This window comes from Lagenorhynchus albirostris, chromosome 2 (assembly GCF_949774975.1).
Source record: "Lagenorhynchus albirostris chromosome 2, mLagAlb1.1, whole genome shotgun sequence".
Lineage (NCBI taxonomy): Eukaryota > Metazoa > Chordata > Mammalia > Artiodactyla > Delphinidae > Lagenorhynchus > Lagenorhynchus albirostris.
This window is the reverse complement of record NC_083096.1, coordinates 157461320-157474039: the sequence shown is the minus strand read 5'-3', so window position 1 is coordinate 157474039 and position 12720 is coordinate 157461320. Positions and strand designations below refer to the sequence as shown.

The following is a 12720-nucleotide window of genomic DNA, read 5'->3' as shown; positions in this document are numbered from 1 at the left end:
CTGCGCTATGATACCCCTCTCTTTGAAATTTTAAATGTCATCTGCTGTAAATTTACTTTTAGCAGAAAAGTGGAGGACATTCGGAACAGACATCACCTGGAGCATTTCAGAGGCCTCGGGGCTTTCATCAAAATCCACCATAGCAAAAAATACCTTGTTGCTGAATGCACTGGAGAATTGCCAGGAATCTGCCAAGATCTGAAATTCTTGAAGAGCAAGTTTGCATGTTATACATAATCTAAACTTCTGGAGAGTAGTAAACATCACAATAACAGAATAGTTTCTTGGTTTTTCTAATACAAAACGATTGAACATGGCATCATTCATTCTTATCACTCTGTTTTTCTGAGTCCAGTCCATCAGCTGTCCGACCTTTTCTGCTAATATCTTCTTCCTTTGTCCAGGATGTGCAGGAGCCTCGGGAGTCATGAACACCAAAACCACCACCATGGTCAGAGATACACGCCAAAGCCACCACCATTCTTCCATATTTGTTTACTTCTTTTTGTTAAGTTTCCAAATATCTATGCCAAAATCTTATCATTTCTCCCAGCAATTAATTTGTCCAGGACCTTTTATTTGTCTGTCTTCTTTAATCCTAGTAAAAGAGCTATATCACAAATTCCCATGCATGTCTGGTTTATGAGCCATGTATTAGAGTTTAGAAAATATTCTGTGAAAAAACAAAATTCTGTGATCAAGGAAGTCTTGGAAATGTTCCAGTCTGTCTTTCTGCAGAGTTCCAGACTCACATTTCTAACTGCCTCCTGGACAGCAATACCTAGATCCACCACAATCACCTCAAACTACTCAAAAGCCAACCTCATCATCCCCTTGCCTGCCAAGCCCTGGGTTCTCTGCCTCTCTTCCCACTGTGACCCCATCCCACCAATCACTGAGGTTTTAAAACTGAGGACTCTTCTTGGACTCCTCTCTTACCCTCCATCCATCAAACCAGAACTTAGCCTCTGGAGCAGACTGCCTGAGTTTGGATCCAAGCTCTACCACTTAGTTTTGTGACCCTGGGTACGTTCCTCACTTCTCTGTGCCTCAGTTTCCTCGCCTGTAAGACGATGGTGGTCATAGCATCCATCTCCTAGGATTTTTCTGCACAGCCCTCAGAGAGGAGCAGGCGGGCAAGCTGGGGATAGCATCCCTGCCTTCCTCTTGCTGTCCAGCGCCACCACTAGAGGCAGTGCGGAGTCGTAACTGAGAGAAGGTAGACCTGGGGACCAGATGCATCTGGGTTTCCATCCTTACCAGTCTCTTCAGTTACTAGCAAAAATGGGGGTAATGCCTACCTCACCTATTAGTTATGTACATTACCTGTCAACATCTTCCAATGTCTAGAACGGTACTAGCACGATTGGATTTTTTTTTCCTTCTCCTTTTTAGAGAAATGGTTGGATACTGAGCATTACTTCTAATACCTGTTACCTCTCCCAGGGACGTGCCCTCTCCAATTACGATGATCATTCCTTCTATGCCGTCAAGCAGATGATGAAATTATTGGGAAAGACAGAATCAGTAGAATGTGTGTAAATAATGTTAAGTTCTGGGAAGGATACCTGCTGGAGAGTGAGCCTGACTGGGAGATTAGTCTGGCTATGCACGGCACCTTTTTTTTTCTTTCTTTTTTTTTTTTTTTTTGCCATGTCGATGCGTAACCTTTATCAAAGTAAAGATTTTTAACTTGTGAATGAAGTGAACGCGATATCCTGATGCCCTCCTCCTCCGCATCCTCTTGCTGCACCAGCCCCGCCGCCGGCCCTTTCCTACCCGGAAGGCCTCTGGGCCCCAATGGCCGCCGCCACCGTCGCGCCGCCCGGCGGTGACCAAGCTGAACGCGGGCTGTGATGACCCGCGCGCGGAAGAGGGGTGCCTAGCAACCGGGGGCGCTTAACAGAGGAGCCGGCGAAGGGAGGCGGAAGTGCGCGCTGGGAAGGTGAGAGGAGGAGGGGACAGGGGTGGGGAGGTGCTCACCCGCTCCCGCTCCTTTCTCTGCGCCGGGGTATTAATTTAAACTGAAGATGATTATCCTAGGAGGGGAAGGGAGGGATTGGGCTGGAACTAGACAAACCGCAGCTCCTCCCGCTGGGGCCCCTCACACACCCGCTCCTCCTCCTCCAGCAGAGGGCCGAGGGAGGGAATATGACCCAGGTGGGGAGGGGACCAGCCCCCCACCACCAATTCCCTAGGGCCAATTCGAAGCCCCTTCGAAACAAGCCGGTCCTCTCTGGATGGGGATAGGGCTCCTTCTCTTAGATCCCGCAGGGCCCTAGCCCAAAGCTGGGGCAGGAAAGCAAAGAAAGTTGCACAGGACTTGGTTACTGGAAGTAGTGGTGGAAACTGGATTAAGGACTACTTTTCCTGCTACCTGCCCCCCCCCTTCCGCCAGCCCCGCCGAGCACTTGGCACTACACACACACACGCACACGCACACGCACATGCACACACACACACGCGCGCGCACACACACACACTGAGGAGCCCCATTATCCCCTTTCACCTGCTCCAGGACCTGTAGGATCCAGCAGTTTGTGTCTGTGGATGCATGGGTGGGAGGAAACTTAGTTAATGCCTCACACGAAGTTGAGTGTAGGGAGTGCTGTTTCCAAGCAGGCTTCCAGCAGGAAGGGGCTTGGAGCGAAACGGACGGGAGCACATCCTTTGGAGGCTTTCCTCAGTGGTCTCCTGCAGCCTTGTTTGCTCCCTCCAGCAGAGGTGGGTGTCTTGGAACAGGCCTGGGTCCCTGAGCCTTCGGCTCCTGCGCCATGGCCACCCTGAGTGTCAAGCCCAGGCCACGTTTCCAGTTGCCAGACTGGCACACCAACAGCTGCCTGTTGTCCACTAACGCTGAGCGGCAGCGAGATGCCTCACACCAGATCCGCCAGGAGGCCCGGGTCCTCTGCAACGAAACCAACAACCAGGTTGGGGGCCGGAGCCCAGTTGGGTGGGAAAGGGATAGCCCCCAACTCCCGATAACCTCTTTATCTGGCTCTGTCTCTTCCAGACCATTTGGGACGAACATGACAATAGGACTCGACTGGCAGAGAGGATTGATTCTGTCAACCGGTGGAAGGAGACGCTGGACAAGTGTCTGACGGATTTAGATGCCGAGATCGACGCCCTGACACAGGCAGGGAGCCAGGGCAGGGTGCCAGGAGACCCTGCCTGCAAGGACCTCCCTCTCCCTCCCCTCTTCCGGGTCAGGGTATTTGGTGGCATGTCCATCTGAGTCACTTGGCCTAAGTGGGGATGAGAGCTGCTTCCCAGCGGATGGCCCCACCAGCCTCCTGTGCCCTCTCTTTTCTAGATGAAAGAGTCAGCAGAACAAAACCTGCAGGCCAAGAACCTGCCTCTGGATGTGGCCATTGAGTGCCTGACCCTGCGGGAGAGTCGGCGTGACATTGATGTGGTGAAGGACCCCGTGGAGGAAGAGCTGCACAAAGAGGTAGAGGTCATTGAAGCCACCAAGGAGGCCTTGCAACAGAAGATCAGCCAGGCCTTTGAGAAGCTCTGGTAAGAGAGAGATGTGTCATTCGCACGTTCACCCGCCTTTGAAGGCTGTGTTTTAAATGTAGGACATGTGTATCGTGGGTTACAAGTCACTGGCTCTCAGGCCGCCTTCTGCCCCCGCCGTGCCCATGGCAGAAACCACTCACCCACTGATCGTAGTACTTTTTGCACCACCTGGACGTGGTCTCAGAATACTTCTCATGAACCTGCTCTAGGCAGCCATTATCAATTTATTGGAAGCATGAGAGATGAAGCCCATGTGCCACCACGCCGACTTTCTGGGAGTGTGAGCCTTGTGAGTGTGGCTACTGGAGTGTGCCCTGTGGGTGTGTGCAAGCACTTGGTGCCATAGTTTTGTCTGTGGGGAGCTCATCCAGCTGTGCCTATATTTGTCTCAGCTGCAGCGGCAGCTCCACTGTCACCTCAGCTTTCCCATCCCTCCTTGTCCCTTCAGTACCATGGGCGCTGTGTTCCAGGGCCTTGGAGGTATGGCTCCTGATCCAGTCTGTTCTGTCCCCAGCCTCCTGCAGGAAGTCCGACAGCAGCTCAACTCTGACCATCGGGGCAAAATGGAGGCAGTGGACATTGACGGAGGCTGCTTCTCTCTCAACCTCAAGTCCCCGAACATCTCTCTGAAGATTAATCCCACACGTGTCCCCAACGGGTAAGAAGGGCGTTTCATTCAGTCTCTCTTCCTCCCCGCAGAGGCCATATTCTGATTATTTCCTGCCACCTGCAGCTCCACCACACTCCAGCAGTGGGATGACTACAGTCAGTTCAACAAGAACCGAGCAGAGGCTGAGATGAAAGAGTCCATAGAGCTGAGGGAGGCCATCGCCCTAACTATTGCCAAGGTGACTGACCACTCCCCCTACCCCGATCCTCCATGACTAAGAGATGGCCCCAGCATGCACTCAAGCGCTTGTCTTCTGTTCCCTGTCAGCCATGTGGCATCCCACCCCTCACCTGAGCGACATCCTCAGCTGGCCAGAGCTCATACCCTCCCCTTGCCCTGCCTACTTTCTGTCCTCAGACCAACAACGAACTGGAAGCCCAGAGGGTTGCAACGGAATTTGCCTTCAGGAAGCGGCTGTGGGAGATGGAGAAAGTGTACAGTGAGCTCAAGTGGCAAGAGAAGAATGTGAGCCTTCTCCGTTTGGTCTCCTGGGGCCTGGACTTCCCGCTGTGGGATGAGGAGCCTGAGGCCCTGCCAGGAAGCCCCGGACTGGGTGCACCAGGTGGAGACCAGTCACTCTGTCCCTGCAGACCTTGGAGGAGATTGCCGAGCTGCAGGAGGACATCCGGCATCTGGAGGAGGATCTGCGCAGAAAGTTACAGAACCTGAAGCTATGCCACACCCGGCTAGAGACCAGGACCTACCGGCCCAACGTGGAACTCTGCAGGGACCAGGTACGAGGGCACCCCAGTGGGGCATGGGCCCCTGGCTAAGGTTCCTCAGGATGACTCACTCCCTGGTGAAGCAGGGGTGCTGGCGCAGGGCAGCCCCCAGACCCGTGGGCAGAAGGACAGTGTGGCTGACCTGGACTCCCAACCTGCCCCTCTGCCTCCAGGCACAGTACGGCCTCACTGAGGAGGTTTACCAGTTAGAGGCAACCACTGCTGCCCTGAAGCAGAAGCTGGCGCAGGCACAGTAGGTTTGGGGAGTGGGCAGGACGGGCGGAGAGACACCTCCCACCATTGGGGTCCCTTGCTGCCTGCCAGCTTCCCTGCTGTCTTCCTGACTCAAGGCTGGTGAGCTCAGCCCTGACCTCCCAGCCTCACACCGGCGGTGGTGGGCTGTTAATCCCTCCTCCCCAGGGATGCTCTGGACGCCCTGTACCAGCATCTGGCCCGGCTGCAGGCTGACATCGCCTGCAAGGCCAACTCCATGCTCTTGGACACCAAGTGCATGGACACCCGGCGGAAGCTGACCATGCCGGCTGAGAAGTTTGTGCCGGAGGTGGACACCTTCACCCGCACCACAAACCGCACCCTGAGTCCACTCCAAACCTGCCCGCTGGAGCTAACCTAGCGAGGGGGCTGAGGGAGGAGGGGAAGGCTGGTGGAAAATGAAAGAGGGAGGGCAGTGGAGAGAACGAATCTAATAAAGGTCGGGGGTTCTCAGTCCAGACGGTTCTTTGCTACCCCTGCATGTAGCCAGTGGGGAGAGGGCTCTTGGCTGTCCTGTGCACGGAGGAGCAAAGATGGTAACATCATCCCTCAAGCTCCATGTTCCCAATCCCATGCCCTTCTCTGGGCTAGGCCAGCACCCTGGGCTCCAGCGCCGTGATCTCTAACCAGCTCTGTCCCAGCTGGACCCTTGCGTGCCCTCTTGACGCCTAGGGGAGGCCCAGAGGGGGCTAGGGTGACAGGGGGAGGGCTTGGGGGTGGCCGCCCAGGACTGAATGACCCGAGCTGGGGCTGCTGTGGCACGGCTGGCCGACCGTGGGGGCAGTGGCCCGAAGGTCTGGCTCAGTGCGCAGCCCTCGGGGACCCTTTAGTGGCCGTCCCGCCCGGCTGTGACGCCGTTTACAGGTCGGGGAAACGCGGGCTAAATACAGAGGCCGGGCCCAATCGAAACGAGGTCTGCGGGACCGCCCCTTGTCACCCGCGGGGCAGCTGCGACTCCGGGCCGCCGGGTGGCGCTGTGGGGCCGGGGAAAGCCGCGCGGTGGGGCGCGCGCGGGCCGCACCGGAAGTGGCGGCTGGTACGCGCGGATGGCGGCGGCTGCGGTGATGACGGCGGCGGGCTGCGGAGGGGCTGGGGCGGCTCGCTCCCTCTCCCGCTTCCGCGGCTGCCTGGCGGGCGCGCTGCTCGGGGACTGCGTGGGCGCCGTGTACGAGGCGCGCGACACCGTCGACCTGACGTCAGTCCTGCGTCGGGTCCAGGACCTGGAGCCGGACCCCGGCTCGCCGGGGAGCGCGCGGACAGGTGGGCGGGGCCGGGCGCACTGGGCACCGGGGAGCTGCGAGGGACTCAGGCGGGGAGGGGACAGCGGCCGGAGGGGCCCGCTCTGCACGACCCGCGGGCACCTTGGATTCAGCGTGTCCAAATCCGAGCCCCGTCTTCGCACGTCTCGCCCCGAACGTGCACCAGCCCGGGGCTTGGCTACACAGACCTCCCAGCCGTGCAAGCCACGCCTAGATTGCGCCTAGTCTAATACTTAAGTCCCTGCCGATTTTACCCATTTTACGCGTTTTACCCGGGTCTCCCGAGTCAGTTGGCCACCAGTCCATCTCCACGCAGCTGGAGGGCACTTCTGAGAGCAGATCTTATCGCGGCCTCCCCTCATGAATCTCTGCAGTAATTTTCCATTACCCTTAGGACATAGCCAAACTCCTTAATGTTCCCTACGTGGCCGGCCCTCGCCTGCGTCTCCAGTTTCACCTTATACCACCCTTGGCCTTGCTGTCTGCGCTGCACTTCCTCTCACTTCGTTCCTCCTCTAGCTCAGGCCTTTGCATATACTGCTATCCCTTTGCCTGTAAAGCTCTCTCCCCTCTGCCTCTCCCTCCCTGTGCAGTCAACTCATCACCCAGATCTCAGCGCAGTATCACGGCTGAGGATGATTCTTCTTGGAGAGCATGTAGAATAGTAAGAAAAAGGGGCCACACCCGGAACCCTGGAGGAGGAAAAGGAGCTAGAGAAGGAAACAGTTTATAGGAGGAGAAGCAGAGGGGAGGTGGGTAACAACAAAACTCAAGAAAAGAATTTCAGGGCTTCCCTGGTGGCGCAGTGGTTGAGAGTCCGCCTGCCGATGCAGGGGACACGGGTTCGTGCCCCGGTCCGGGAAGATCCCACATGCCGCGGAGCGGCTGGGCCCGTGAGCCATGGCCGATGAGCCTGCGCGTGTGCTCCGCGGCGGGAGGCCACAACAGTGAGAGGCCCGCGTACAGCAAAAAAAAAAAAAAAATTCAAGATGAAGACACTGGTTACTGGTGTGAGGCTACAGAGAGGTTAAGTGGGGGGAAGTCTAGACTTAGAAAAGCATCTTCAGTAGAAGGTTGAACCTTGGAAGTTAGATTTCAGTGGGTTTAGGAGGAAATGGAAAAGGAGAAAATAGAGTATGTTTGGTATGAAGGGAAGGAGAGAGATGAGCTGTGGCTGAGGTGAAGACAGGATGGGGGGGACAGTTCATAATTTCATTTTTGGTTTGATGTTAAGATGAGGGGAAGACATTTTAGTTTGAGATTTTAGGACCCTTTGGGTGCAAGTGGCAGAAAACCCAACTCAGAATGGCCTGAGCAAAAAGAATGCATTGGCTGGCATCACTGAGAAGTCCAGGGCAGGTCTGGCTTTAAGCAGAGCTAAATCAAGCCATCTCCTCAAGACTCAGTTCCTCTCCTTATTCAGATCTGCGTTCTTCTGGGTGGGCTTCACTGTAACAGACCCTTCCCACGGGGTGGCCCTCAGCAGTTCCCAGCTCAGCATCTCCAGCAGAGGAAGTTTCTCTTCGCAGTGGCACCAGCAGAGGTCTCTGATGGAGTCTCAGTGGTCTCGCTTATGTCACCCGTCCATCACTGAAACAGGGAATGGGGTGCTGTTTGGCTGGGCTGGAGGTGGCATTGGCTCCCTCCCCTATCATCTGGACTGGGAGTGGGAGAGAAGTGATTCCCTGGGGGAAAGCAGGGTGCAGGGACCGATCAGAGGGAGACCAGGTGCTGCTGCATTACAGAGGGAGGAGTTGAGACAAAGGAAGGGCAAGGTCCCTGGGGAACTGGGCTTGGGGGGCACTTCAAGAGGGACCAGTCCCTCTGAGGACAGACTGGAGAGTGTGGCTGTGAGTAGGTGCCTGTGAGCCTCTCTTCCTGGTGAAGTAGGGTGTGGAGGCTCCTGAGAGTGAAAGGGGAGGAGAAGGCAGGGTTGGGACTTGGGATACACAGAGCAGGGCAGGGATGGGGGGCAAGGGCAGAAGGCAGATGTGAGGAATAGGAAGGGGCTCACTAGGGAGTATGCTTAGTTCTCTGTAACTGTCTCTTCTTCAGATAAAACCAAGTCCTTGGGCCTAGCTGGCTTATAGCCTATTTGAGAAGCTACCACGTAACCAATGGTGTGTGTTACAAGTGCCAGAGCAGTAGACTTGGGCACCCAGAGGAAGGGGACAGGGCCAGAGGAGGGCGGGGGGCAGCCCCAGGTGGGAAGGACTTGGCCCAGGCTCCAGGATTGGTTCTGAGGATGTGGATTGGAGCAGTGGGATATAAGATGGGTGAGGAAGGGCGGGCTTCAGATGGCCAAGGCAGTCAGTTTGGACCTCATCCTGAAGGCAGCAGACAGCCATTCGAGCAGGAGAGTGAGATGAGGAAAGTGATATGCTACTCTTTCTGGCTGCACATATAGGTTGGGCTGGAGGGTGGGGAATATGCAGGAGATTTGAGAGGCCCAAAGCAGGTCCATTAAGACTGGAGATGCAGCCAGAAGGGGTGGAAGGTTTTCCTCCAGAAATCAGCAGGGCGTGTGACTGACTCAGAGCCCTGGAAACTGGATGGGAGTGAGAGGCTGACTTGAGGCCTTCTGGAAGTAGTAGATAAAAGGAGTGAGCGGGAGGCCAAAGCCGCCACCCTCGAGCCCTGCAGCTCGATCTCCGCCCCCCGCCCTGTCCCTGCAGAAGCACTGTGCTACACAGACGACACAGCCATGGCCAGGGCGCTGGTGCAGTCCCTGCTGGCCAAGGAGGCCTTCGACGAGATGGACATGGCGCACAGGTGAGGGCAGTGGTCCTGGGGTGAAGCAAACCAGGTGGGCAGAGTTATTGCACCCCTTGACCAGAGCAGTGACATCTGTGCATGCCGGGACACCCTCCCCGCACACCCCGCTGCAGGACACTCTCCCTAGGGCAGCTGCAGCTTCCCAAGCTAGAAGTGACAGCACCGCTGACACAGGCTCCTGAGGGCCCAAGGATTCCTCTTTTCCCAAACCAGCCAGGTTTCTTCTCTCCCAGCCCTGGCAGGCATCTCTTAGATCACTACGCTGTCCCCTTCTCTCCCCTAGGTTTGCTCAGGAGTACAAGAAGGACCCTGACCGGGGTTATGGTGCTGGAGTGATCACCGTCTTCAGGAAGCTCCTGAGCCCCAAGTGCCGTGATGTCTTCGAGCCTGCCCGGGCCCAGTTTAATGGCAAAGGCTCCTACGGCAACGGGGGCGCCATGCGGGTGGCCGGCATCTCCCTGGCCTATAGCAGTGTCCAGGATGTGCAGAAGGTAGTTAGGGCTGGCTGGCTTCTGGACACTCTCGTCCCTCCCTCCTCTGCAGCTTGGGTGCTGTGACAGCAGGTCTTTGCCTCCCTCATCTTTGCCCTAGTTTGCCCGGCTCTCGGCCCAGCTGACACACGCCTCCTCCCTGGGTTACAACGGTGCCATCCTGCAGGCCCTGGCTGTGCACCTGGCTTTGCAGGGTGAGTCGTCCAGTGAGCACTTCCTTGAACAACTCCTGGGCCACATGGAGGAGCTGGAGAGTGATGCCCAGTCTGTGTCAGATGCCCGGGAGTGAGTATGCGGGCTGGAGGCGGGCTGGAGGCGCGTCTGTGCATGTGCATGCTGGTGGGGTGGCCCTGCCTCAAGCTGAGACCTTCCTTTAATTGCAGGCCCTAAGGAGGGGTGGGAAGAAGCCCTTTGCGTTGGCTGTGCCTCAGGGCTCTCCGGGTCCCAGAGAACAAACCGGGTGGCTCGCCCTTCCCACTTCTTGCCCTGACACCCGTGCTTAAGTGTCAGATGCCCACGTCCCTGCCTCGCCCTCCCATGCAGCCCTTCCCCCTCCTGCCTTCTCCACCCTGCTGGCTCCGACCTCCCTGAAATCTCGCCCCCAACCCACAGGTTGGGCATGGAGGAGCGTCCGTACTCCAGCCGACTGAAGAAGATTGGGGAGCTTCTAGAGCAGGACTCAGTGACCAGAGAGGAGGTGGTGTCCGAGCTAGGTGGGTAGTCCCCCACCCGTCATCCTTCAGGGTCAGTCTTGGGCTCAGGAGTGGGAGGGGTGCCTGGAGTCACGCCTGCTGCCGTCACACCTTTGCCAGGGTTGCTGAGACAGCAGAGCCACGTTCCGTAGGGTCTTTGGCAGGCTGCGAGCACAGCTCCTTCTTGTTCTAGGGCAACAGTACCCTCAGCCTTAAAGATAAACATCCCAGAGATGGCAGCCGGCCGCTGGTTTTTTACAGCTAATGGTGATAGTACTTTACTGTGTTCTGGGCACTATGCAGAATGCTTCACCTCTAGGATGTCATTTCACCCTTGCACCAGCCCTGCGAGAATTCCTAACTTTATTCACTCTCTACACGAGGAGCTGAACCCAGGATACAGGAATCACACAGCCAGTAGGTCGGCGAGCTGGGATTTGAACCCAGGTAGCCTAACTCCAGAGCCTGTGCTCTTAATCGCAGCCCAGCTTGAAGCTGAGAGTGTTGACTTGTGGCAGGTGGCAGGAAGCCTGGGGACATGTGGGGCTCGGGAAGGGGGGTGGCTCAAGTTCCCATAATCTGGCTTCCCCACAGGGAATGGCATTGCTGCCTTTGAATCTGTGCCCACCGCCATCTACTGCTTCCTGCGCTGCATGGAGCCCGACCCCGAGATCCCCTCTGCCTTCAACAGCCTCCAGAGGACTCTCATCTATTCCATCTCACTTGGTGGGGACACAGACACCATTGCCACCATGGCCGGGGCCATTGCTGGCGCCTACTATGGCATGGAACAGGTGCCAGAGAGTTGGCAGCAAAGCTGTGAGGGCTATGAGGAGACTGACGTCCTGGCCCAGAGCCTGCACCGGGTCTTCCAGAAGAATCTGTGAGGGCCACAGCTCCGCCATACCCAGCAGGACCAACTACAGCTCGGACTGGAAACCCTGGGCTCCCTTAGGCTTGGCTCCCTGCCTCGGCCTTCCTGCGGTGTGGCCGGAGTGCACCCTTGGGGCTGGGGACTCCTCTGGGGAGGTCACTGAACAGTGAGGGAGGGACGGGTGCCTTCTGGTGCTGGGTTCCTGGCTTCTGCAGAGCCTCGGTGCTCCTGGCTCCTCAGTCAGACATAAGGGACCGGGGCAGGTTTTATTTTGGAGCAGTACTTGTGGTGTTTTCCTTTATTATCTAGGACATGGGATTTGGGGAGGTGGAAATGATCTGCGGCATCGTTTCTCCTTGTTGGGATTTAACCAGTTTGCCAGGATGCCTGCCTTTGACTGCACAGGGCCCCAAGCGCCAAGTTTATATGGATCAGGAGGTGGACACGTGAATCTAGCTGATCTAGATGCACACCTGGCCCTTGGCTGTCATGGGTCTTGTTAACAGCTTCCCGACGAAGTTACAGAGCAATAAACAGTTCTTTAAATCCCACCACTGTTTCCTGTGTTTCTCCTCTGCCCTGAGCGGATTCTTCCCCCCTCGCCCTTCTGTGCCTGTGCCTCTCTGTCTGGGCCTCACTCTCCGAGGAGCCAGGGACCCAAGCTGCTGGCCTGTGGAGGCATATTCCTCCAGCTGTTCAGCCACGAAAAGCAGAGCAGGCATGGTCTGGCGCTTTGTCCTGGTGGAGATCCCTCACAGCGGCCCAGGCAGCGGGCAGGAACAAGCCAGATTTTCCTGCTCTCAGAGCCTGGCTTCATAGGTTGCTCCCCAGATAGAACCCAGGCCCAGCCAGGAACCAGAACGCTGTAGGACGATGCCGAGGGGACCGTGTTATCACGGGACCGCTGACCTTTGTGTGAGGGGGGCACATCGCCTCAGGTGAAGGCCGGGCCTCGTTCTGCATCTTGGGCCTCAAAGGCCTTGGCCTGCTGGGAAGTTCTGCACACCATCCATTCTGAAGAAAGGAAAATCGAAATGGAGGAGACACCGCCCCTCAAACTTGAGGGATATTCCAGCCTCGGTGGAGAGAGACGCATGCCCAGCTCTGCAGCTAGCCTGAGGTTTCAGGACTGTCGGACAGGCCTGCTTTCAGCCAAGATGGGGTTCTTCCAGGCTGGGGAAAACCACAGGATTTTTCAGGGCACAGGTTGGTCTCAGGTCTGCTGTCCAGATTCCCAGAGTACGGCAAGTTATGGGGCAGTGCTTTCTCCCAGGACAGCTCCCCTGGCCCTGCCTTCAGCGTTGGGCCTGGCACTAGCCCCGCCCCACAGGAGCAAAGATTCCTGATTTCATTCATAATTTGTATCAGATGTTGAAACTTGACCCTTGGGATCCTGAGCCAGCTGTCATGCTCCACTACCCTTGAGAGCTTGCAGGAAT

General features: G+C 56.7%; 2 protein-coding genes across 4 annotated transcripts; both read left to right on the top strand.

The window, feature by feature from the left end:
• Window positions 1-1803: 1803 nt before the first annotated feature.
• On the top strand, window positions 1804-5605 carry TEKT2 (tektin 2). Its single transcript, XM_060142698.1, has 10 exons — window positions 1804-1945; window positions 2723-2930; window positions 3014-3139; window positions 3317-3522; window positions 4040-4183; window positions 4259-4373; window positions 4553-4660; window positions 4786-4929; window positions 5091-5170; window positions 5338-5605. The coding sequence occupies exons 2-10, from the start codon at window positions 2775-2777 to the stop codon at window positions 5549-5551; spliced, it is 1293 nt and encodes a 430-aa protein (XP_059998681.1). The 5' UTR covers window positions 1804-1945; window positions 2723-2774; the 3' UTR covers window positions 5552-5605.
• A 599-nt stretch (window positions 5606-6204) lies between these two features.
• ADPRS (ADP-ribosylserine hydrolase) lies at window positions 6205-11832 on the top strand. Of its 3 annotated transcripts, none has more exons than XM_060140565.1 (7): window positions 6205-6450; window positions 9125-9221; window positions 9508-9715; window positions 9816-10000; window positions 10328-10428; window positions 10711-10824; window positions 11002-11832. In XM_060140565.1, exons 1-7 carry the CDS (start codon window positions 6237-6239, stop codon window positions 11292-11294), a joined length of 1212 nt encoding a protein of 403 aa, XP_059996548.1. In that variant the 5' UTR covers window positions 6205-6236; the 3' UTR covers window positions 11295-11832. The 3 variants fall into 3 exon arrangements, with proteins under 3 accessions (XP_059996548.1, XP_059996546.1, XP_059996549.1); XM_060140563.1 differs by having other exon boundaries at window positions 10711-10854; XM_060140566.1 differs by lacking the exon at window positions 10711-10824 and having other exon boundaries at window positions 6206-6450.
• Window positions 11833-12720: the final 888 nt, after the last annotated feature.

Coding starts and splice junctions, on each gene's coding strand:
- TEKT2 (XM_060142698.1), top strand. CDS start 2,775: ATGGCCACCCTGAGTGTCAAGCCCAGGCCACGTTTCCAGTTGCCAGAC. Junction 3,140..3,316: donor AGATCGACGCCCTGACACAG/GCAGGGAGCCAG, acceptor TCTCTTTTCTAG/ATGAAAGAGTCAGCAGAACA. Junction 4,930..5,090: donor TGGAACTCTGCAGGGACCAG/GTACGAGGGCAC, acceptor CTCTGCCTCCAG/GCACAGTACGGCCTCACTGA.
- ADPRS (XM_060140563.1), top strand. CDS start 6,237: ATGGCGGCGGCTGCGGTGATGACGGCGGCGGGCTGCGGAGGGGCTGGG. Junction 10,001..10,327: donor TCTGTGTCAGATGCCCGGGA/GTGAGTATGCGG, acceptor CCCAACCCACAG/GTTGGGCATGGAGGAGCGTC. Junction 10,855..11,001: donor GAGCTGGGATTTGAACCCAG/GTAGCCTAACTC, acceptor GCTTCCCCACAG/GGAATGGCATTGCTGCCTTT.